General features: G+C 40.2%; 3 protein-coding genes across 9 annotated transcripts in view; 1 reads left to right on the top strand and 2 right to left on the bottom strand.

The window, feature by feature from the left end:
• Window positions 1–45: 45 nt before the first annotated feature.
• Window positions 46–8,827, bottom strand: RAD9B (RAD9 checkpoint clamp component B). Of its 5 annotated transcripts, XM_005498334.3 has the most exons (11): window positions 8,720–8,827; window positions 7,812–7,882; window positions 6,739–6,888; window positions 6,127–6,241; window positions 5,905–6,004; window positions 4,912–5,018; window positions 2,975–3,081; window positions 2,485–2,549; window positions 1,820–1,924; window positions 1,161–1,413; window positions 46–850 (listed from the first exon to the last, which is right to left on the bottom strand). In XM_005498334.3, the coding sequence occupies exons 1-11, from the start codon at window positions 8,751–8,753 to the stop codon at window positions 722–724; spliced, it is 1,236 nt and encodes a 411-aa protein (XP_005498391.3). In that variant the 5' UTR covers window positions 8,754–8,827; the 3' UTR covers window positions 46–721. The 5 variants fall into 5 exon arrangements, with proteins under 5 accessions (XP_005498391.3, XP_064889018.1, XP_064889020.1 ...); XM_065032946.1 differs by having other exon boundaries at window positions 46–1,413; XM_065032948.1 differs by having other exon boundaries at window positions 46–1,413; window positions 4,912–4,982.
• A 6-nt stretch (window positions 8,828–8,833) lies between these two features.
• On the top strand, window positions 8,834–12,964 carry VPS29 (VPS29 retromer complex component). 2 transcript variants are annotated; one of them, XM_065032987.1, is made up of 5 exons: window positions 8,939–8,986; window positions 9,457–9,468; window positions 11,424–11,615; window positions 12,071–12,306; window positions 12,596–12,964. In XM_065032987.1, exons 1-5 carry the CDS (start codon window positions 8,984–8,986, stop codon window positions 12,711–12,713), a joined length of 561 nt encoding a protein of 186 aa, XP_064889059.1. In that variant the 5' UTR covers window positions 8,939–8,983; the 3' UTR covers window positions 12,714–12,964. The 2 variants fall into 2 exon arrangements, with proteins under 2 accessions (XP_064889060.1, XP_064889059.1); XM_065032988.1 differs by lacking the exon at window positions 9,457–9,468 and having other exon boundaries at window positions 8,834–8,986.
• A 489-nt stretch (window positions 12,965–13,453) lies between these two features.
• KNTC1 (kinetochore associated 1) overlaps window positions 13,454–23,780 on the bottom strand; it is a 40,934-nt gene continuing 30,607 nt past the window's right edge. For both annotated transcript variants that reach the window (XM_021285598.2, XM_005498227.4), the window contains exons 49-64: window positions 23,663–23,736; window positions 22,513–22,723; window positions 22,304–22,413; window positions 21,626–21,675; window positions 21,176–21,254; window positions 20,396–20,514; window positions 19,372–19,507; window positions 18,442–18,537; window positions 18,273–18,329; window positions 17,806–17,860; window positions 17,658–17,721; window positions 16,505–16,634; window positions 15,433–15,522; window positions 14,912–15,057; window positions 14,203–14,293; window positions 13,454–13,951 (exon numbers count right to left, since the gene is read on the bottom strand). In XM_021285598.2, the coding sequence (XP_021141273.2) occupies window positions 13,901–13,951; window positions 14,203–14,293; window positions 14,912–15,057; window positions 15,433–15,522; window positions 16,505–16,634; window positions 17,658–17,721; window positions 17,806–17,860; window positions 18,273–18,329; window positions 18,442–18,537; window positions 19,372–19,507; window positions 20,396–20,514; window positions 21,176–21,254; window positions 21,626–21,675; window positions 22,304–22,413; window positions 22,513–22,723; window positions 23,663–23,736 (1,559 nt within the window). In that variant the 3' untranslated portion in view covers window positions 13,454–13,900. The remainder of the gene's footprint in view (window positions 13,952–14,202; window positions 14,294–14,911; window positions 15,058–15,432; window positions 15,523–16,504; window positions 16,635–17,657; window positions 17,722–17,805; window positions 17,861–18,272; window positions 18,330–18,441; window positions 18,538–19,371; window positions 19,508–20,395; window positions 20,515–21,175; window positions 21,255–21,625; window positions 21,676–22,303; window positions 22,414–22,512; window positions 22,724–23,662; window positions 23,737–23,780) is intronic.

Here is a 23,780-nt window from a genome sequence, read left to right as displayed (position 1 = left end):
AAAAGATGAATGCAAGTCTGAAACAAAAGCCTCTTAAAACCAATGTTTGAAAGCATGAGTTTATTTTTAAAACGCATTTCTGTGACAATGTGGGTTATTCAGGTAACTGCAAGCTCCGCAAAGTTTCTGTAAGAATACCAGCTGTTAGGTGTTCGGGGGTGGGTTTATTTTTCCAGCACTTCACAACAGCAGGTTAATTGGCCTGAAGTGGTAACAGAGTGTGAATTCCCCAGAACATATGGGAGAGCTGAACCTCCCAGGCTGTTCACCCACAGAATAGGCGAGGCACAAACCTCAATCTTGTAGATCGTGACCTAAATTTATATTGCATTCTGACAGCATCTAACAGTTCTAGAATGACCCTTGCTGGTGGTTAAAATAACTGAATAAACACTGAACCTGGACTGGCAGAGCCGGAGCTGATAAAGAACTTGATATGGAGTGGTTTTTGTCCTTTTATCTGTGTTGCAAAAAAATGAAACAAGCATCATGTGCGTAGGATTCCCACTCGCCAGAGTGTCTGAATAGGTGTTTGTGAAATGCAGCTCACCCCACAAGCTCAGAGTACAAATAGTTTCCATCGAGTTCTAACTTGCTGAAGAACTGCAATTAAACTTCTTTCTAAAATGAGAAACAGCTCCACAAATGCCACGTCAAACACCCTTTTATCTTTCAAGGCAATCCTTGACAGTCTTTACCTGGACTCCAACGCTTTGTGTCCCTAGAGAACTGGGGAGCTCTGCGCGTTGCCAAAATCCTCTTCGGTGTCACTCGCTGTAGCTAAACTATGGAAGGAGTGACTGGGGGCATCCTTCTGACAAGAAACTGCTCCGAAAAATAAGGAATGAAACTGCAAAATGCAACATTTACAGAAGTAAGAAACTGCACGTGATACAGAATTTGGGGGTTAATTATTTCTGAGGCTTTTGCCACTTCAAAATCTTTATCAGTCTACAGTGATTCTTGGTAAAATACCCCTCCCATCTATGAGTATTTCCAGGGTTACAGTTAAACACCACAGTGGCGTTTTCAGTCCATTGTGCTGCTGGGAAAGCTGGTTCTGCGGAAACGCCATGTGCAGAACTGAAACTCAACACGCAGCAGCGTTTGGGTGATGCCTGCTGAGGGACTCCCTGTAACTGGGGTTGGGGTCTCCTTACCTTCTGGTACTGAGCCCCTGCGGCCTCTCCCAGCGCCGCTCGCTCCTCTGCCTCGGTCACGGCTGTTTCTTCTGTCCCTGTCACTTCTCTCTTTACAGCTCTGGGAATATCTTTAATCTCTCGTTTTGCCAAAGGACTCGCAGGTTTTGCTGGCGCTGTGTTGCTGTTCCACTGTGGCTTTTTGGAAGCAACTGCTCCGCTGTTCTCTCTGTCCACGGAGGTTTTGTCAGATTTACCTGTGCGTGTCTTCGAGCTGGATTGGAAAGAGTAGGTCAGGTTAGTAACCGGCTTTTACGTGTTTTTGTTAGAATGTCTTTATCTTCTGTTTGTGAAGAGCATTATGGCTTCAGAATAGATTCTCAACCAGTGTCTTCCCCTCCCACTGCAAGAGAACCCTGTGGAGACACAGGAAAGCAGACGCTGGTACGGAGTGCTCTGTGGCACTGGGTTCTATCAGTGTGTGAAGCCGAGATGTTCCCGACCCCGTTTACTTCAGTTTTCCCATTAACAAAGAATCCAGGATCCATATGGTGCTTATTGATACCCCACAAGAATGAGCAAATTGCTTCCATCTTAATCTGACCCGGCTGGAAATCCTTAAACTTCAATTTTGGATGCTCCTAAGGCAGTTGCCTCCCGCCCCTGAGGCTCAGCGTTACCTTTCCGGAGCCTGCTGGGACGCCCTCTCCTTTTCAACGTCCGACAGGGTGGCCAAAATAAAGTTGGCTTCTAGCACCATGTCCTCAATGCTGAAAGCAATTGGTCTAAACACAAATATTCAGAGACTGAACCAGCAGGCATAATTCCACATGTTGGAGAAGGAAACAGAGCTCATAGAATTTTATACACACATTAAAAAATGCCTTTGCTGAAAAGCTGAAAATCAAATATATTTGCTGCTGAAGGCTATGAGATGGCTTCCTGCTAGATTTAAATGCACTAATGGGTAAATGCCATTCAATATTCTACTTGGTTAAATTACAGTTTTAAATATGGAACTGTTTAAATTATGGTTTAAACAGAAAATGTATTATTTCTTTAGACTATTAAATAAAATGATTGCACACATAAGGCAGAGCCTGAAGTGTCCAGGTAACATACAGGTGCTCACCAGTCAGCATGGCTGCTGCAGTAATACTGGTGCCTACATTAAATGCTTTATGCATAATAACAAGCTACTGAACTTTGGCTTGCAGATTAGAAATATGGCTTTTAGTATAAAATGACATGTTCCAGTTCAATATAGATTGAGTAACCCACAGACAAAAATCAGGTGTACAGCTGTAACTGCAGCAGGGCTAGACAGGCATGTTCCGAAACGTACTTTCCGGACACGTCAAAATGGATTGAGACAGGAACACTGGTTGCTTCTGAAAATGCCAGCAGTCCCTGAAAAGAAGGGGGGGGGGGTTAGATGCTGTTTTAAAACCAGAAGATTAATATTAGAATGGAAGTTTATCCCAGCTGTTGTTTACTGGCAAAAAGAGGGTGAAAGTCGACTGCTTCTAGAACAACTTTCTTGCCTTCCCTGCCTGGAGCTTTGACAGAGAAGCTTCTGCACGTGGAACCTCTGTGGCCATGGTATTTTTTGCAGTACAGTTACGGTGTGTCTGCCCAGCACTGAAACTGCATTTTTGTTCTGTGCGGGACTCTGCGGTGTCCTGAAGACCCTGGTTCGTGAAGCTCGAGCCTCAACCAGCTGGTGAAATGCTGGTCAGGACCTGGTGGAACACCCCAGGGCCATTCTGCATCACCCTGGTTGTGGCAGGCACGTTAACAGGAAATAGTTTATTTAATAGAAGTTCTTACTTTACCCTCAGTTCTTTAAGGCAAAATGTCACTTCAGAATCGACTCCAACTTGAAAGTAGTCAAATTCTTCTGGATTTAGTTGTATTTCCGTGAGCATTGTCTTTGAAAAATCTGTTTAAAATAACAGAAAGGTGCAGGACTCAATGGAATGAAGTTTGAACTCAACAAAACGATGATTATAACCATGAGATATTTACATCAGTATCATTTGAACAAATAATTGTATTTTTATAGTGACTAACAGTAATAGCTTACCTAAATTTATTCCACAATTAAGTCCTCTATTTATTTACAGTGTATTATGTAGATTTATATGGCTTTTAACAGAACTTGTTTTATGTTCCACTGTGTGATCTGACCTGATACCTGCTGTTGTTCTTGCAAATCTGCTTTGTTGACAGACGTTCATCACAAATAGCATTACCGGCTGTTAATTGTCCTGTAGACGGGAAGACCAAACTGCAGCATGGCTTTAACAGCTGAATCATAATTGCTGACACTCATCAGAGGACAATTAAGGTGAACTTGGGTTCTTTGTTTTAAATTAAAATCTTTTCCTGATATGTAAGTGGTGACAGGAAACAGGCTCTTCAGTTTCAGGTATTTAATTGTTGCTTGTTATCATTAGTCCATAGTTGATATTAGTACAAAAAGAAAGAAAGTACAAGGGCACTTCCCTGATGTGCTACAGTCTCAGAGACATTAACAAAAATTCTACGGCAGTTTGCGCAGCCTCACAATTTATTCCCAGTCTTCTGTTTCTCTGCTCAAGAGGGTTTTTTTAATCTCAGCCTACGATGAGGGTGTTCAAATATACTCTTGTCAAGTTTCTAAAAACTGTAGAAACAACTATTTCTAGCACAGCTTCTGCACGGCAGAGCCTACTGCACGCAAACGAAAACAAGTCCGGGCAGAAGGTGGAATTTCTTTCTGTGAAAATTAAACCTGATGGTGGAAAAACCCAAGCCCTGGGCAGGAGATCTGTTCAAAGGACACGTTTTGTTTCCCAGAACGTTTGCTGCAGGCGGTGGATCGTATCACACGCTACACAAGAACAACGCTTGTAATTCCTCCTTTTTCTCCTTGACTGTTTGGTTTCTGGTATCTCATAAATTTTTTAACTGCTATTTCTTTCACTTTCTGTCCTACAATAACCCTTGTATGCTTCTAAACTAACAAAATTTGTCATTCAAAATGTGATCTTTTTAAGTGTCTCTTTATTTTCAGTAATTTCTTCTCTGTTTCACTCCTCCTTCTCACTCAGCACCGCTTTAGCCCCAGCCCCATCCCCACCCCTACGCCCTAGGCACTCATCTTTTTCCAGGTCATTATCCTCAGCTTTGGTCACAAGCAAGTACGAAAACCATCCCTTTATTATAAGATATACAAGAACCTCTGCTTCAAAACCACAATTATATCTTTAAAATTACTTTGAGTCACACCCGGAGAATCCAGATACTTCTCCATGTTGGCTGGAGATGTGAACACGGCAGCGTAACAGCGCCAGGCCAGCTGACACCCCCTATTGCCCTTCTACTAAAATATACTCCATAATTATATCGATTCTATAATTATGGTATTCAGATTTAAATAATTCTTTTTAAAACATAAAATTATCTCATTTTTCCTGTCTGTTGCTGTGCTTCTGCTCTTGCAGCACAGTAATTACCTCTGTTCAAGCCTACAGCATGTGGCTTAATTGATTTGAATTGGATGCTCAGTCTAATATCTGCTACTGATACTAGGAAAATGTTATTAAATACATGTATATTAAAACCAGAGGGTGGCAGTATGACTTAAAATCTCCCTATATATGTTCCCTCTCTTAAAAATCTCATTCAGCCATAAAATGCATTCTCCATTTATATTGCAATAGTTATTATGCCTTCAGTTCACCTGCTTTAAAATCCCAATATTGTTTCATATTTTGAATTTCCTTACCAGTGTCCTCCTCAGTGTAACTCTTGAAACAAACTTTCATTGGAGTCACTGATAAGGTTACTTCTTCTTGACTGGTCGGAAAGTGAATCATTATTTCAGCCAGCAGCCTACAACATTTCATTCAACATTAACATTATTTTACTTAGCCAGCATTTGTTCCTCACATTAGAAATGAAAACTGTTACTTGGCAGTACTGCTTGAAAAACTGCCTTGGAAATGTGCTCTCCTTACAGTGTGCTGTATCTTAATTGATTTATACAGCAACATAGGAATCTAAAAATACAACCAATAATTACTAAAGCAAATTTAATGCCTGTGTACGCTGTCAAATCGGTCTCACACACACACATATTGCTGCTTCCTTTCTCTATGTGTATATCACAATTCTGAGCAAACCTCAGTGTCCTATACTTGCTTGCAGTTTTAAAAGTTGCATAATCTTTTTATAAACATGATACGTAATATTTCTACAGAGATACTTCATCCACCTTGAATGCTTTAATAGTTAATTATTGTGACAAGAGCTCCTGTGCACAAGAAACATGTTTAACAGAAACCCTGTCATGAAAAGCAGAGTCTTAACCATCCTTTGCCTTTGCTTGCAACAAACCAACTCTGGGATTCTGCCCGGAGCTGCTTCTTGAACCAGAACTTTGCCTTATTCCATTAAAAAATGGTACTTTTATCACTGGATTCTTTGCCTATAAAATAAAAGCATGAGTTTATTTGTCATGGGTGGAATTTGCTCAAAGGTGTGAATTCAAATTACACATTGCACGCTTCTCGAGGTTAGACTGAGTAGCATTGATGGCAGCATGATCCAGATTTCTTAAGTTGTAATGTGAAAAATAAAGGAGTAGGATACAGGATTTAGGAATCTGCTATTTTTCACTGTCCCCTAATCAGATGTTGATTAGCGCCTATGAGAGCAATATTGCCTCTTGTATGATTTTTTATTTTTAATTTCAGAAAAATATATTTGTATTCATTACCTCGAGTGGACTTTGAGTATGTTTGGACACAAGTGCTTCGCAAAAACAGCCTGCAATGGATCACAGTCTTGAAACATCAGGTTATATGTTTTTACAACACCTAAGTATAAAGGATATGAACAAAACCCAATGACATTCGGTTAATAATGACACTGAATATTGTGTTGCCCTGCTGTTCTAAACTGCTTCTGTTTCTGTCAAGTCATTTTATTTGTCACCTACCATGTTTGCAGAGGAGCTGAAAAGTTATGTGATGATCATTAATATTTGTATAAATGCTGCACTTCTCTACATTCCTTTCCAGCACATTTACACATCTAAATACAGGAAGAACTGACTGTAAAACAAAACCAGAAAAATCAGCGCAGAGGTTACTCACCAAGCAATTTTGCAATATTGTTTCCTGAGTTTTGTACAGTTTACCCCAAGCTCCTGCTTTTAATGCTCTGTAGGCAGACACTGGGGCGGCTGATGCTGATCTTCACCCGCGATTCTAAGATGTAGCCAACAGATCTGTTTGCTAAACAACTGGTCAGAGCTCTCCTGCCCCAGACTGGTTTTGAAGGCTGCAGGACAAATGCTCCGGAGGCAGAAATGTGCTTTTCCTTCACCTGTGATGAAGCTGGTTCAGCATTCGGGTGCTGCAGGGCGCAGCTCAGGACACACAACTTCCACGCATCACTAAACACCAACGCTCCCTTTTGCAGAATTGCTCAGAAGCACTCGAGTTTAAAGCCATCCACATGCCTACAAGAGCCTCCCTCATCATTTCATTTGGAAACTGGGCTAATTTGATGCTTACAAAGCTGTGCAAGACAATTCATTAAAAGGTACCTTAATTATCAATTTACATGGAAGGGAGAACTGTTTTTCCTTCTGACATGGCTGAGACACAGCTGCCCAGCAGTAATGTTGAAAAAACATAGATGAGAAGAAGACACATGCATATGCGGACCTTGAAGAATTCACTGATCTTAAGGCAAGCTGAAAATAGAAATAAAACAATGTATTAACTCAAAATTATTTAATATCAAACTTTTACCAAAAAAAGCTATCTCTGTGCTTCAGTGCCATGCCTAAGACACAAAACCTTTAAATGTGAATATCTCAAAATAAATACAGATGCATCGTGCAGACATTCATGTTCAAACTAATCACCTTCGTTATTACTGCTCCAAAGTCAGCGGTATGATTCAAGTGTAGGAATTCAATCCACAGACGTCTGAGTGGCCCTGAAGTGTGAGTTACTGAAACACTTAAAGCTCAGCTTGTGTTTGAGGCATCTGAAGGACTGGAGTTTATTCTAGAACAATCTTCCTGTAAACCCACCCACATGATACCCACAGATGAGCAACAACATTACTAGCACCTCAAAAATCCTCCAGGTATAAAAAGAAATTATCTCCACTTCTGTTTTTCTAGCCTCCCAGCAAGTTGAGCTGATCACTTTTACCTAGAAACCTCTAGAGAAAACCCTAATTCTGCTGGAAATGGTGTTTCATTAATTAGAGGCACATTAATGGCTGCATTCTTCCTCTTGAGTCACACTGGTACAAAACCATGTTTAGAGGCAGCTCCTGATGTGGTACAAAACACAAACCTTTTGACTCATGACAATAGAAATAACACCCTTGGTATTAACCCGGATGTCCTGGACAAGCTTCAGCTTAGGTAACAAAAACCTGAAGAATATTCGGGGCAGAGCAGGAATGAACCTTCCATTATGGGAACGGCATAATTACAATCACAGAAAACATGGCATTTGTCCATATTGAAAGTGGAGGAAGCTGAGAGAGAACGTAACTCGGACTGAAAGGTGCCCAAAGGAAAACAACACAATATCCCACAACATAAATACCACGCTTCCAAGTAAGATTTTAAAATTACAATAAATCGAATTCACTTACGCCTTTTTCTACAGGGTCAAACCAAAATTCATCACTAATACGTGCTATGGCATGTATCGCTCTTCCGAACACTAGCAGGGAAAGAAGAGAGTGCAATATGTATAACGAGGTAAAAAGAAGTTATACTGTATTTCCTCCAGAACAGTTTAAAAGGAAACATTACAAATTTCCTACACTGATGACATGATGGAAAACATTCTTTCCTTTTTAGTAGCACAAACACCTTTATGTTTTCAAAAGCTGCCTCCAACAAGGTGCACCTCAAACGCCACCTTTGCAGCAGCTGGTATGACTTGATGCCACTACAAATTAATTCCATCTAATTAAACCAAATACCCCTGAAGTTAGAAATTACACTTTGTAGATGGCAACAAGTCTGAGCACGCATCAAGCGGTTGGACACCTGTAAAGATGAAGCCCGAAGAAACACAGAAGAAACAGATAGTGGGCCTCAGAATTTGCCTCAGCCCACTGACACGGGCAGCATTTTGCAGGGAACGCTGTGTGTGGGAGGTCGAGCTGGGCCTGTGGAAGGAGAACTGTGTGCACTGGGAGGCAGCCGGGAAAGCAGTTCCATCTCCACCCGAAGTGCCACAGCTCCAGCCCTCCGCTTTGAACAACCTCCAGGGGCTGCGTGCGGCCCTGCAAAACCGCCTCTGTCTTCCTGGGGATGAGAAAGAGGCAGCTCCTCAGCGCTGCTGTGACCGCCATGGCACTGGAAGCAGCTCCCGTTGTTCCATACCCCATTTTACACACTCTGACAGCCCCCGAGACACCGCTGAGGGCAGCGTGAGGAGGCCACTCGCACCCTCATGGCTGCTGAGCTGTGCCACCCTGAGGCAGCCCCGTTTCTCACACACACATCCCTTTGTCCCAGGCTTGCTGCCTCCCCTGGGGCCGCCGGGTACCTCTGAGGTGAGCCCCCCCAATGACACACTTCATGGCCGCCGCTGCCCTTCCCCGTACACGACGACTGCGGAAAAGGCGGGAAACGCCCCGCTGCGGACGAGGGGCGGGGCCTCAGAGACCCGGATGTAACCAGCAGGCTGGCTGCGGAGAAACGCGTTTCAAGCTCCCTTGGCCCTTCGGAGGAGCCGTAGCGGGTGGTTGGCGGCGGCCTCGCTTCCGGGAGCAGCCGCAGCGGCGGTGTGAGGGACGCGGCGCCGGGCAGGATGGTGAGCGGCGGCCCGGCCCCGGGGCCCTCTCCACAACGGGGTTCTCTCCGCAGCGGGGTCCGCCCCACGGCGCTGGGGGGCCCTCGGCCTCTTTCCTCCGGCCGCCGCCCGGCGGGCCTGGGTCAGCAGCGCGGCGGGCGGGAGGGCCCCGCGGGGACAGGGTCCGTTTTCTGTCAGCGGCCGCCCAGAAGGCCGGTTGCCGCCGGGCTGGGGTGGATGGAGGGCGGGCGGGGGGCGCTGGGGGCGGGGAAGCCCCGCGGAGGCCGCGCTGAGGGAGAGCTGGAGCCCATCTTAAATCGTGTTTATTTTTTTAACGCTTCTTTCATAACATCGACAATCCATTAATGATGATTTGCCTGTTCATTTGGCTATGTTTTCTTTTTCTGTTGCTTTCTTTTGCTTAACATTGATCATGTTTCGCCCTGTTTTTCATCCCCCCTGTCTGCAATCAACTCCTCCACCCCGCTCAGGCTGGGCACAGAGTAAGTTTCCTCCTCTTGGCTGTTGCTCACACCGGGGGTAAGGGCTTGGTAATTTTACTACGTGATATAAATTCATGTCAGACCGTACATCTGAATCAGAGGCTGCTCTTTATACCATCGCTCCTAAATCCCCATTAAAGCCCGATATCATAACATTCTTTGCCACTATTTAACATTGCAGATACCCGTGATTATTTAACACACTTAAGTGCTTTTAATTCATTTGTGTTTTTGTAGCTTGCTGAGCTTTTCTTTAATTAACAGGAGTTCAAACATGATTATGGGGCAGCCAGTTGGTCACTGAGGGGAACGGTCTGTGTTGAATGCACAAACTCTGCTGATTTCAGTGGGGTTCTGTGCTTTAAGTGCCAGTATAATTTTATTGAACATTAAATACATAACTGGTATTGTGTGTCAAGTCCCTTAAGTGTCATTAAGATAATCTCTCTGTAGCCACTTCAATAAATCAGCAACATCCATTTTTTACTTGCATTCAAGTATATAATCTCTAGATTGATGCTAGTGAGAGTGTTTTTCACTGGGAACTCTTGAAAGACCATTAAAAATGTGTCTCTTTTCTTGGTCTCTCTTGGGTTAGTTTTAAATTGGCAGCTCATTGATTAAAAAAATCTCGTATTGCTTTACCAATTATTCTCCAAAGATGCGTGGCTTTGATGATGGCACTGGGGCATTCTTAATCTAAAAAACCCACCCAAAATCCAAACAAAAAGCACATCCAAGTTCCCTGTGCCTTTTTTGATCACTGTTAGCGTGAAGATAGCTGAATGGCCTGAAAGTGTAAAAAGCAAATATTAAAAAATGAAATTTCTTAGCATAGTTAATACTGCTTTGATATATATCTGGGCTGTATCTTTTAAAAGCACATTTGAGGGCTGCCGTTTTAGGAACTGCGTTACTAACAAAGCATTACGGTTGGAAGATAAACTGTCTCTTGTTAATATGGAGCTGTTTATCGAGTTCACAGGGATGACTGGCTCTAGTTCCAGTGTTTTTACGGTGTAGTGGCGTAACACCCCGTGCTTTGTAGAACTCTTCATCCCCTTTTTGCATAGTTAATTTATTGCTGTGTTGCTCGCATTGTTTCTTTATTTGTAGATTTAAAGCCTGCGATATTAAACTATGGTCTTGTTTCATGTGAATCCGTAATTTTGAAGCCCCCTTTAAATTTGTATTCCCCTGGCATCTGTTGTGCTGCAGCTGATGAATGAATATATAGAACTGGTAATAGAACCACTGTGTGCAGTTGTCTGGCTTATTTTCTGCAGTGTCCCCTTTTTTTGTTTGTTTTATTACTTTAAACTGTTCCTCTTATCCTGTTACGGTTCAGTGGTTCCTACAATATGGACTCTGAACAAGGTTCCTATTCTGGTCAGCTGTTAACACTGTTGGAACTTTGCCACTTTTCTTTTGATAGGGGACAAAACAGAAATTAATTAAAGTAGAAAAAAACTTGGATAAAGAGTTTTAAAGGGAAGTGGCCGTGGTTTAGCCAGGTCTGTGCTTAAGAACATGTACTAGAGATGTCTTTTATGTTTAAGAAGAAGAAAATGTGAGAGTTTATGGTTGTTGCCAAATTTATGTAAAATACATCAAGTAGTGACGCTTCTGTTACAGAATCGTTTTGGTTGGAAAACACCTTTAAGATCATTGAGTCAAGGTTGTTACACCTTGCAATGGCTTTCAGCAACAAAACAAAAAGTTCTGTAGGCTCTTTGTAAGGCTCCCCTCTGGATAATGTTCTACATTAGCAAGGTCCCCTGTTTTCCTTCAATATAGCAGTATTCCATCACCATCTCATCCTTATTTTAGTAGTTTTTACATCAAAATGCAAAGTATGAAACTGAAGAAAACATTGCAATGTTTCTGGTTGCCAGTGATTCTTGTTTGATAAGCGTCTGTGATGACCTTTCTTTCCTGTCGTGACACCCGATAAGTTGGTGTTAGTATTAGGAGATCTTCACATCCCACATCGCTGCAACAGCCTCCCAGCCAAATTCAAAAAACTGCTGGTTCCAGGGAAGATCCAACACATCCTCTGCACAGGAAACCTCTGCACCAAGGACACTTACGACTACCTCAAGACTCTGGCTGGGGACGTTCATGTTGTCAGAGGGGACTTCGATGAGGTAGTGACCTCTCTTGATAATGACACTTTTTTAATATAAAGGCAACATTTGGGTTATTTGTAATTCGAGTACAAGTGGGCAAACTGAGGTTTTGTGGCACTAAGAGCATGTGACAAGCAAACTGGGCAAAAGATTTGGGGTTGCAATCAATAGTGTGAATTGCAGCATAAGTTCTCATCTGTCATCAGAATGATTAAAAGTAATTTGCATACTTGGCTGTGTCTAGGACTGCAGCAGACAGGACCTGCTGTTGTCACAGCTTTGAAGTTCCTTGTATCCTACCACATTTTCCAGTGTTCACAAAAGCAGCTTTGTAGCGCTCATTTTGTAGCAGTAGAGCCAGTTTTATTGAATATTTCCATAAGCTTCACCCCTCTTCTTCGTGTTGCATAGAGATTTTTTAAATATAAATCTGTACATCTAACCTGTGGTGTGTTTTTTCTTTCTATTTTTAGAACCTGAATTATCCTGAACAGAAAGTTGTAACTGTTGGACAGTTCAAAATCGGGCTGATTCACGGCCACCAGGTCATTCCTTGGGGTGATATGGCCAGCCTGGCGCTGCTACAGAGGCAGTTTGACGTGGACATCCTCATTTCGGGACACACACACAAATTTGAGGCATTTGAACATGAAAACAAGTTCTATATAAATCCAGGATCAGCTACAGGAGCTTATCATGCCTTAGAGAAGTAAGTGAAGTATGAAAAACACCCATGGGGGTTTCTTTTTGATGATAAAACTGAACTACAAAACTCCTTGTGAAGGTTCATGTTTCCATTCTAAATGTCGGGGAGGGGAAGGGTCGGTAGCACTTGCTAAATCTCCTTGACCAAAACAGACAAAATACTTAAAGCTTCTTATCCGTGCTTAAAAAAATATCAGTTTTTCTTAGAGTCATTCCTATTAAGTAGCAGTGAAACACTGCTCAGGTGATTACATATACACAATTAATATGGATTTTTTTTCCTTTCTTTCTAGCAACATCATTCCTTCATTTGTGCTGATGGATATCCAGGCCTCTACAGTAGTTACATATGTCTATCAACTAATTGGAGATGATGTGAAAGTAGAAAGAATTGAGTACAAAAAGTCTTAAAAATGTCTTTGTTTCTCTGGTATTTTTACCATCTCATTCTGAACTGCAAGTTACTACAGTACTTGATTGCTAGTTTACAGTACTACACTTACTCGCTAACAGCTTAACAACGTAGCTTATTGGTAATATCTTTAAACCAACATTGTGTTTGCTTTTCTCTGTATGAATTGATTTGTAAGATATTCCATTAAAATAACTGTTTAATTACTGTTCCTTTATGTTGTAATAAACTCCACTTCATAGAAAAAAAATAATCTCTATGCACTGTTGTTGGAAAAAAATGCAACAGTTGTAGTTGCTTTTTGAATGCCTGATGCTCTCCCTGGTTTGACTTGTAAAGGGTTTGAACAGAAAAATTGAGGGCTCTTGGGCCATGTTATGTTTGCCTCAATTTTCTCAATTTAACATTCCTAATTAAGTTAAAAGAATAAAATGGATGGATAGATTCTGAAAATATTGCACTTAACTCATAAGTTACAGTAGTCTTTTCACTGTAGAAAGTTTAACTTCTATTCAATATAAACCTGCTTTACCTTAGAAAAGGACAAAGCATTTTCAGCCTGGTATCTCGGGAACCTTTGGGTAACTGCTGCTTCCTGCAGTGAAACTCCTGCCTGCTGCCTTATCCTGCTGCAGATGTACAGAAAGAACAGAGTCAAAAAGAAAAGCCTTGGCAAACATCAATTTGCTGACAACTTCATAATTAAAAGAGGCTTATAGAATACTGCAAGGCCAAAAGGGATCTTTAAGTCTCTTTATTTGTGTAGTTAAAATTACAAATTTGTCTACAAAGAGTATCTTACATGAAGTACATCACTTACAGTTTCTAAGAAGCTTTATCACAATTACACAAGGTTATGTTTGTGTGAAGAAAATCTTAGTGATCCTGACAACAAATATAGAAGTAAAGCAAATAAACTTTAATCCTTCTTAGAAATCAAAGTGCTGAATATGAACGTTACTATTGAATAAAAAGAGGAAATTCTGCTGTAAATCTAAACTGTTTCTATGGGGACAGAGTATGGAGAAGAACCAGCCTAGAACAGTTAAAGAATGTGGAAAGCTCACAGTGGCTTCTGGTATAAGAGCATTGAGGGTTCAGTTTCATGTTCACCTGAGCAGTCCAAGCCTTCTCACTCCATGGCCCCCATCTTGCCAATACAGGGAGAAAAGGGTAAATCAAGACCTCATCGATGACAGTTCTGCACACAGGGCTCCTCTGGTCCAGTCAGATACATCTGGAAGGTCAGGGAACGCTATTAATAGGGCTTAGGAAAGCAGGATATAATCCAAGAATGTGCTGTGAAGGTTTAGATTTGGTTCAAGTAAAATGAATTATTTGAACTGATAAAGGGATCTTTTATTATATTCAATATATTTTAGTAAAATTAATTGGCTAACAGGTATTTTTGCTAAAAGTTGAGTGAAAGTCATAGTTTAGAGAAAAAGGAGAAAATACCGCATGATGTACAGAAGTGGGTGGTTTTACCTTCAGAAGGTCAGATGATGATGTGTCTACCAGAGCAGGATTCCCACATTTCTCTTGATATTCTCGAATTAGGGCTGTTGCATCGTCAATGCTGTAGGAGGCAAAAGTTCATTAGCTTTGTCAACGAGTTCTCTAACTAGCCAAGAATTTAGACTACATGCACTGAAGTATAAAAATAAGGCAAGGCCCCACATTTTTGAAGTCAGGTCCTGCCATTTCCCCATAGAGGAAATCAAGCCATGAGGAGCTGAGCCGTTAACCTGGGGCTGTTAATAAAACCAATATATACTAGAATTTAAATGGCTATTTATTGGTTCCTATCATTTTGATTGCACGATAAATGGTAACAAAATGACGCAATAGGTGGTGTTTGGGGTCTGAAATGCAAGTTTGCAGCTGTGTGCAATGGGCCCAGGTGCTGTGAGTCACTGATTACTGATTGAGAAGTGCCAGCAGTAGGTTCAGAGCTGAGAGCCTTTGTTTTATTTAAGTGGAACAGAAGAGAGTTAACTCTTGAAAAGCTTAGCAGCAAAACCACTAATTCCTAAGTCTTGAGTAGAGGCAGTTAATTTATTTTTTCAGTGAGTTCTTATCGCTGAAGCTGTGATTCCATGGCGGCACAAAGAATCTTGACTTCAAATAAATGAAGATTCAATTTCTATAATTGCTATCAGTAATGCATCACGTGTTTTACCTTTTACTAACTTACCAGTTCTTTTTGGCAAAATAATCCACCAGTTCTTTCATTCGGTGAGTACTCATCAGTTGTTGCTTCAACAGTGGAAAATACTTAGTTTGCAAGAACTTTTCATATTGTTTCTCATTTATGACACTGTCCAAAACAGAGGATCTAATCTGTAGATTTTAGTAGTGGAAAAGTATTAATACTCTAAACATAAGAAATTGTACTTTTGAATGAAAAGAGCTCAGACTTTTCATATTGTACTCCTATAGAGCAAGATTTTTTTTTTAATTGCTATTTTTATGATGTTGTGCTATTGTATATTGCTATTGCTATTTTTATGATGTTGTGAAATGGCGTATTTTATAAATACTAATCTTGGATTCTGATAGGGGAATGAGTTAAGAAATGTTGCTACATCTTAGAAGTGTGCGTTATGTCAGCTAATGCTGGGCAACATCAGGAGAGAGAGAGAGGGAGAAAAGGTTCTGTGTACACATATCAAAAAAAGCCTTGAATCAAAGGCAAGTGAAGTAAAATTTATTTACCTGAGAAGCAAATGCCACTAGTTCTCCAGTGTTCATGTGTTCATCTATTTGCTGCAGCACCGTTTCTGTGTTACATGTTGATAAGAAACCCTTGCAAAAATAAGTAAAAAAAGAGAATGATTAAAGTAGAAACTCTCCCTTCAGAGCAAGTATTTGATTTATTCATGAATTAATATTTTGAAGTTCTAGGTACAAATATGAAATAATCAAAGTAGGGTCTGTGCAGTTTGACTGAAAGGGCAGTGCTAGTTATTAACTCTCAAAGGGTGTTTTGCTGTATCTGTTACATATTTTTTGACTCATTGCCAGCAGAATATGTATGTTACACTAATGCTGTAATTTGGGAAATCTTTCTGAGCTTAACTTCAATGACTGGAAGTCTAAGAAGTTAAGATGCCTTTACCAGTGCCGGTTTGCTTGTGACAAGTATGGGAACAGCCTGTAATGGTTCATCTGGGAGAACAACACAGAGCATAAATTAACGGAAGCAAATGAGAAAGGAAACTCAGGACCCATGGATAGTGAGGATGTGGCTTTAAGGCAAAAGGTTTACATCAGAACTTGTGATTCACATCAGGTATCTTTCTGAGAAGTTCGGTGATTTCAACTTAACACTTTTCTGAAGTAGGATTTGGGACTTTTCTTAAAATGTGCTGTGAAACCAGCCCACTGGCAGCTCCTCAGCAGTTATGTATCTCATCATCAAACACTGGTCTAGCAGACGTATGGCTACAGCTTGGGTTTTGTTGGTCTTTTTCATGGGTTTTATGTGTGGGATCCCGCCAAATGTCCTCCAGTCCACAAAAGGCAAAGTCATATGACAAAGCTGCTGAGGATGACTTGAAGCTTGCTGGTTTTGCCTTTTTTTTAAAAAAAATTAAGAAAACGAGCAAGTGTTCACATGATCCCTTTCAGAAGGACAAATTCAGGGAATAGCCTCTGAGGGTGAGAAACACCGAGCAGCTGCCAGCAATGACATGTCTAAATAAGCTGGAATTCCAAGTTACCATCTTTCACAGTCTCTATTGAACACGACGTGCTTAAAGATGTTTCCCTGGCACAGATTATTTACCTGAATTTGCTGCTCTCGCTTCTCAGGCTGGGGAATCAGTAACAGGCATCCCAAAGCAAAAGCTGGAAGGTCCAACTGTGCATATTGTTTAGCTATTCCGATGACATCCAAGTCAGCCAGGACAGGACACCTTCAGAAGATTAGGAGTGATGTTCTCAGCTATGATATGTACAACTAGGCGGTTTAGTACTGTCAAGCAAACTGCACTGAGATTCTGAAGCCAGGTAGAACAATACATTTTCGCCTCATTTTCAGAAACAGGCAAGCTCTGTGAGTTGAAGTTTCACAGAATATAATGATTTCCTAGCTTGGAAAAACAACCAACCAACCCCAATTTCTCTTTCTACACACCCAAAACTATCTCAAGGGGGAGTGTTGGCCAACTCCCCAGAGTAATGCTTTGGTACTCGTGTGTCTGCACTGTAGTGCACGCACGTTCTTCAGCTGGATCCTTTTCCAGTATTTCCTGACTAACTTTTGGTTCAAGTCAGGCTTTCTGACCTCTGGTTTTCCTCTTGAGCAAGTCAGAGCATTGTGGTGAATAAAATGGTTTATTGTGCTTTTTTTGCATTGTAGAAGCAATGCAAAACTGGTTTGTGTATGGAACATTAGCATAGGTTAACCATGTTTATAGATGTGCAGGTATTAGATTTTTGTAATCTCAGATTGATTCTTTGTAGGAAAACAAATGATTTCTTTCTTATATTCCGTGCTAATGTTTAGGAAATGTGCTATATTTTGGGCTAATAAAAATATTAACTGGACTTTTAGGGCTGACCATAAGTTCTTTAAAACTGTCAGGACAGGAACAGATATTCCTTGTGGGGGCAGCGACTGGGCAGATAAATTGCTTTTTGGCAGCCTGTGCTGCTGATTCTGAGTCCCAGTTTCGAGAGCTGTTCCCAGTACAGTTTAAACAGCAAAGGTACCGAGTTCCAGCACGTGTTGTCAACAGTCTGTGAGCAAACACAGAATTTCTGTTTGGGTATGTGCCCTGATCCTGTTGTTCCCCCAAGACGCACAAGGTTCTTCCTTGTGCCTCAGGTTCCCCAGTGTTCAGAGCTCCCGCGCCTGTTCCCAGGGCAAGTCGTTGGACGAGAAATTAAACATGGACATTCCCACTCAAACTAATGCAAACATATCCTCTACTTACTTGACCAGAATCACAAAACACTCGCAGCATTCCTCTAACTGTTTAGGACTCGGTGGACATGAAGCTAAGGAAAAAAGAAAACATGATAAAGTAAATATATAACCAAATTGCTGCAGAAGCACGATAGCTATTATAATAACAACCCTACCTGTGAGAAATGGTGACAGAACTACACTTCGCCAAGCTCGACTGAAGTTGGGGATCTGTTGACAACAAATTTTAAAGTATAATAATAGCCAAATGTGGTTGTAACTAAGTGTTCTTGTAAACCCAGACGCACAGACATCTGACCTGCTGTAGGTGGAAGAAACCTGTCCATTTTATTTTCTTTTTATCCTATTCCATAGCATTGTTTTCCTCCTCTCAGAGTCTAAGATTTAGCCATATTTTGACTTACGTTAAAATTATTCTGTCGAGCTTTACAAAGGCCTCCAAGTAAGTGTTTACTGAAGGAGCCACAAGTGCAAAATATGATAAAGATACTCATCTGCATATTGCATTGTCATGAAAATAATATTTCAAAAAGAATCTTCTTGTGCATAACACTCCATGGCACAGATGGCTGCCATTCACACACACAAATAGGATGCTAGGAGTTGCAGAATATTTGCTTACCTCCCATAACGAATGAATCCCAGTAATTGCTAGCAAAACTCGTCTTAGATATTGAATCTGAAAAAAAGAAATTCTAAAATGCTACAGTGTTTTTGAAGATTTGATGATAATCTACAGAACTGTCTCTTTCTTACCTTGCTGCAGAAATTCATGCTTAAAAATTCCTTACCATGTTGAAGCCAAGGAGCTTCTGTAGTAGCCCATTCCACAGCTGGGAATCATATACTTTGTATTCCAGACTGAGTTCTGTCACCAGTCTAACAGCCTAAAGGAGAGCAAGGACACGCTGTATTTTACATATATTCATGATCTTCCAGCCTTTACTACTTGCCAGCATAACTGTGCATTTTTACAGCATTACAAGGATCTTTAACTCCTGAAAGGCCACAACCAAGCCACTGTCAAAATTATTTTAAACGTGAGGAGAATTAAAACCAAAAAAAACCCCACTGACATGTGATTCACTTTATTTTCTGATTGTAGGAAAGCTAAAGCTTTTTTTAACCTGTCATTTTCAAGTTTTAGACTAGTATGTGTATATTCCAACTGAAGAACAGATCACCTCCATTTTATGGCTCTAAATCAGAAATATTACATTTACCTGCCCTTGTCTTCAGAGTTAAGTTAGCTGTTTACAAAAGATATTTGGTAACAGAAAGTAATTGTCAAAGTCGAATTCCTAAGCAGAGCATAACTTAAACCCCATCCCTTGTGTATTGGGTAAGTAAATAACAGCTACTCTGAAGGTGTATACTTAATTCATAGTAAGGCTGAGGTTCAAGCAACTTCAAAAAAAAGGCTTCTGCACCAAATATCTTGTTACCCAGAGAAGCCCACAAAGGTGGGCAAGTACTAGGGAATGATTACGTGGTGAGCAGGAGGGAGCATATCAACAGGTTTGGGTTTTTTGGTCCCTCTGAAAGAGGAGAGTCTTTGGGGCAACTGCACATTTGCTGGTATTTTTAAATATGAGTAGTGTATGAATAGGACAAAGTACATTGGAGCAACATCTCTTTAGAAATGCGTGTTCTGTGTAGAAGGTGCATATTTTACACAATGAGTAACAAACAAGAAATTGCAAATGTTTGAAAAATCATACCGTGGGTTCATGGCTGTGATTCTTCCATAGCCCCTTAATCATTCCTTCCTTAGGACTCTTATGAAATGATTCATAAGTATATGGAATATTCAAGATTTCAAATTCTGCTAGATAAATGCAGCATTTTAGAAAATACCTGTAAAAAGTTCCCCCAAAACCAGGAGTTAATGATATTTAGAGTGATTATTACATTATAATTCACATAATCAAGCTCAGGATAATATTGGAAAAGTGTTGTTCTGTTGCTTTAAAAAAAGTGAGGGAAAAATAATGTAGACTGTATTTGTTTACAGAGACTGCATATTTACAGAAACCTATATGTAGCTATTTGGCACGATGTACTCTGAAAACATCACTTTCCATTAAAAAGGCCCTAATTCCAGATTACCAGCAGAGAAATTCTAGTCTAGGCTTTTTTCTAAGGAAGTTAGTTCTACAGGTATTTTAGGAGAAACGTTATCTGCCAGGACTTTGGTTCGTCACTGTTGCAGAGGACTTTGTCTTTGCAAGGTGACCAGCTCTGGACTCTGATAAACAGAACACTGTATATATGGGTAGGAAAAAATGTTTCAGTTCACAGAATCACAGAATCGACTGGGTTGGAAAAGACCTCAGAGATCATCCAGTCCAACCCTTGGTCCAACTCCAGTTCGTTTACTAGATCATGGCACTAAGTGCCATGTCCAATCTCAGTTTAAAAACCTCCAGGGCTAGTCCAGCACCTCCCTGGGCAGCCATTCCAATGCCTGACCGCTCTCTCTGCAAAGAATTTCTTTCTAATACCCAGCCTAAATTTCCCCTGGCAGAGTTTAAGCCCATGGCCCCTTGTCCTATTGCTGACTGCCTGGGAGAAGAGACCAATCCCCACCTGGCTAGAACTGCCCTTCAGGTAGTTCTCAAAAAAACAGATCGGTAAAAAATAATTCTCTAAATATCTTATATTTCTTCCTGATGGCTGTTAAAGACCAAAAAAAAAAATAAAAAAATCATTATTAATGAACACCTTAAGGAAAAATCACCTTACCTGACTTTCTCAATGGGTTTCTTGAAGAGCGATTCCACTGTGTTGGTATCGGCCAAGTAGAGCAGACATTTCAGTGCTCTGCTCCTGTGAGCAAATGTCAGCTGAGTAACACCAATTGGCTGAGAGAGGAAACACCGTGAAGTCACAACAGTTGGCTGAACAACTAGAGGGGGCTATAAATGTCTAGTATGGTCCTTTCTAAGCTTTTTTTGATTCATTTAGTGGAAATATATGCTAAGTAACAGTCTGGTTCCCATTCAACTTTTGTATTAACCAGTTGAAATATTTGTCAGCCTCAAAGAACGCTGCTAAACGTGGTGGTTTTATACCTTAAAGACTATTAATGCAAGCAAGAAAAATATTAGTGATATATAGTACCACAAATACATTTAGTAAATGTGGAGAATGAAGGTTAGGGTTCTGCTAAATAATTTTACCCTCTGCTTTACTTCCACCTGAAGTGAGCCAATGTATTACGCCAGTTTAAAGCACATTCTAGAAACCATTTACTTGAATTACTTTCAGGTAATATCAGCAATAAATTTGGAACACGCAGAGTTCAAGGGCTGCTTTTGACAGTCAATAGCAAAATTCAATGAATACCACAGTTTTACCCCAAAGGTGGGAGGGGAGAAGCATAGATCTCATACAGATATATAACCTGTCATGGATACAAAGGCCTTAGGTTGAAACCCATACGGTTATGCAGGCACCACTTGATTTCAATTAGAGGTACAAAATTAATAAGAAGCAAGCTAGACCAAGAATTTAGAAACTTACAGATGTGGCAGATGTTGTAATTGCGAAAAGCATTCTTGAAGTATAATCCATTGGGCGTGACTGAAGTAGATATATAACTCTGCAAAAATATATTTGTTTTTAAGACAAGTACAGCGTAGATGCTGAAATACAATGTAGCAACGTTAATTCAAATATAAACATATTTCACTGTCAAAAAGAGATTAAGGATAAGAGATTCCAAGGATAGAGAAATGACAAGAAAATCTCCAAATACCTACTCATAAGCACGCACTTACATCTGTAAGTTATCGCAAATGGAATTTCATTGCGTAAGTACCTGATGACTCAAAACTGATGTCATCAGAAAGTAAAAATTAGAACACCACAGTTCATTCTGAATCACACACAGATTTCTTGAAAAAGCCAGATATAGTTAAGCTTCCAAGTTAACAATAATTTGCCATATTATACATAAGAAAACACACATACCTTCGGAGTTCTTCATCTTCCTGTGCACCTCCGAAGATTTCTGGAGTTTGCTTTAAACAGACATGAAAATCTAGTTGTAAGAGTTCTCTGAATTGTTTAGATAAATAGCTTGGTCGTATCCTTGCTTAAACCCTGTCTTAAAAGATGGGAGCCTCTGCTAATGCAGCCAAGAAAAGGAATTCTGGTTCTATCAGTTCTTTCTTTCTTTATCTATAATGTCAACAGCATTCCTCAGCCTGCTAACCGGAGTTTTGCAGCTCCCTGCCCTTCCTCACCCAGCTGTATGCTGCACAGACAGCGATTAACTCGCTGTTAACTCTTTCTGATTCCAGAATCAGTGTTCGAGGCGAATATATTTGCAACTCCTTTAGGCTGGCTACACAACCTTAATGTAGCATCAAAGATGAGATTTTAATGTCTACACAAAGAGAAGGGAAAGCCTTTCAAATCATTCTTGCTAGACACAGCGGTGTGCAACAAAATCAGAAAGGTAATGAAATTACTAGTTATCTGAATTCAGATGCTTCTTAAATAGATTCATGAGTACTAAAGGAAAATTGTGCAAAATAGCCTTAGTCTTTTGAACAAGTGATAATATATATATATATATATATATATATATATATATAATGTAATTGGCCTTTTTTTTCCAACCCCAAATCTCCAGCGATGACTTACCTCTGAGGGCTGAATACTTGGACACAGCCATTTATCCAGCAGTTTATCCCAAATTTTGTTCATATCCAAACAGTTAATTTCAGCTATTTCCTTGGCTGCCATATGGATATCTACATAAATAGGTAGAGAGAACATATTTACAAACTAGTATTATGCTGCTTACCGTTTTTTTAAAAGAACTTATTAGAAATTAGATTGTGGATACTGACCTGGATAATCTCTCCCAGTTGGATTTTGGATTCTTTGGTCTATGCTGTGATGTTCGTATAGTAAAATGATAAGATTTGCTGGTTTCCCAATAGACTTTAAGTGCTCCCCAGTGTTCAAGTTATGTGTTATTAGAACATTTTCTGTTGCTGATCGCTTGTACTGCATATATAACTTCTTCTGCAGGACTTCTGCTTTTTCATGTGAATCACCCTTTAGCAAAACACCAGTTTTATAGAAAACAACCTTCTTATACTCAAAAGCACTAGAAAAATCACCTTTTTATAGTCTAAACCAGTGAATTGGGTAGCAAAATCTGTTCTACAACTGTGCCCCTATACCTGCATCTACAAAGATATTTTAATGTAAACAGATGGTATCAACCATGCTGCTCTAGCACAAAAATGTATTGGTAAAAAAAACTGTAAGCAAAGATATGTTGTGAAAAAGCCAAATAAAATATGTACCACATGCAGCAGTATGTAACATTAAGACATTTTGAGGGAAGATGGAGAAGAAAAAGGATTTAATGTTAAACCTTGGCTGCTAGAATTACAGTTTAATTTCGGCACAAATCTATTCAAAGATGTGACTAAGTATCAGAGAACTATTTAGTGTTTGTTGTACCTCAGCAACTCCATAGCAAATTTCATATTTATAAGCAAGGCTGAGATTCTTAGTCACCTTTCCCTACCAACCATGTAAAAATGAGCCTGAGAATCAAGTAAAAGCAGATTTTCTTTAAATATCCTACTAAAAATAGCTAAAGAGTCTTGGAACCCAAAGCAAAAGTTAATAATGCTATTGATCTCACAGCTGGAACAGATTCCAACTCATTCTCCCGCAGCAAGAAAAATGCACACAACAGGAGAAAGAACAAATTATTCTTCCTTAAAATGGTATCTTTTTTGTCCAGCCTCCAAGATCTGTAAGTTTAAGTTTTGCAAGGTTGCGAACAGGAGAACATTACTGGACAGAGAAGGTTCTTGTGAGCGAGGGGTCACCTACGCAGTCATTTCCCCAAAAGAAAGTACTTCCCGAGTCAAGGCTGGTTATGGGACAATTTACACATCGCTATCCAAAATACCAAAAGACAAAACACTGACATAGGTACCTGGCTATACAACAGTCTTGCAAGCACTTTAATGTTACCTTAGCTGTAGTGTTCTTTAGCCACTTCTCAGCCAGATAGAGACAGAATTTCAATGCCTGAATCTGGTCAGGACCTTTTTTAAACAACAACAAAAAAGGCAGGAAGTAAGTAAATAAA

The sequence above is a fragment of the Columba livia genome, chromosome 17, assembly GCF_036013475.1.
Source record: "Columba livia isolate bColLiv1 breed racing homer chromosome 17, bColLiv1.pat.W.v2, whole genome shotgun sequence".
In the NCBI taxonomy this organism is placed as follows: Eukaryota; Metazoa; Chordata; class Aves; order Columbiformes; family Columbidae; genus Columba; species Columba livia.
The sequence above is the reverse complement of the archived record's forward strand: the minus strand, read 5'-3'. Positions and strand labels throughout refer to the sequence as shown.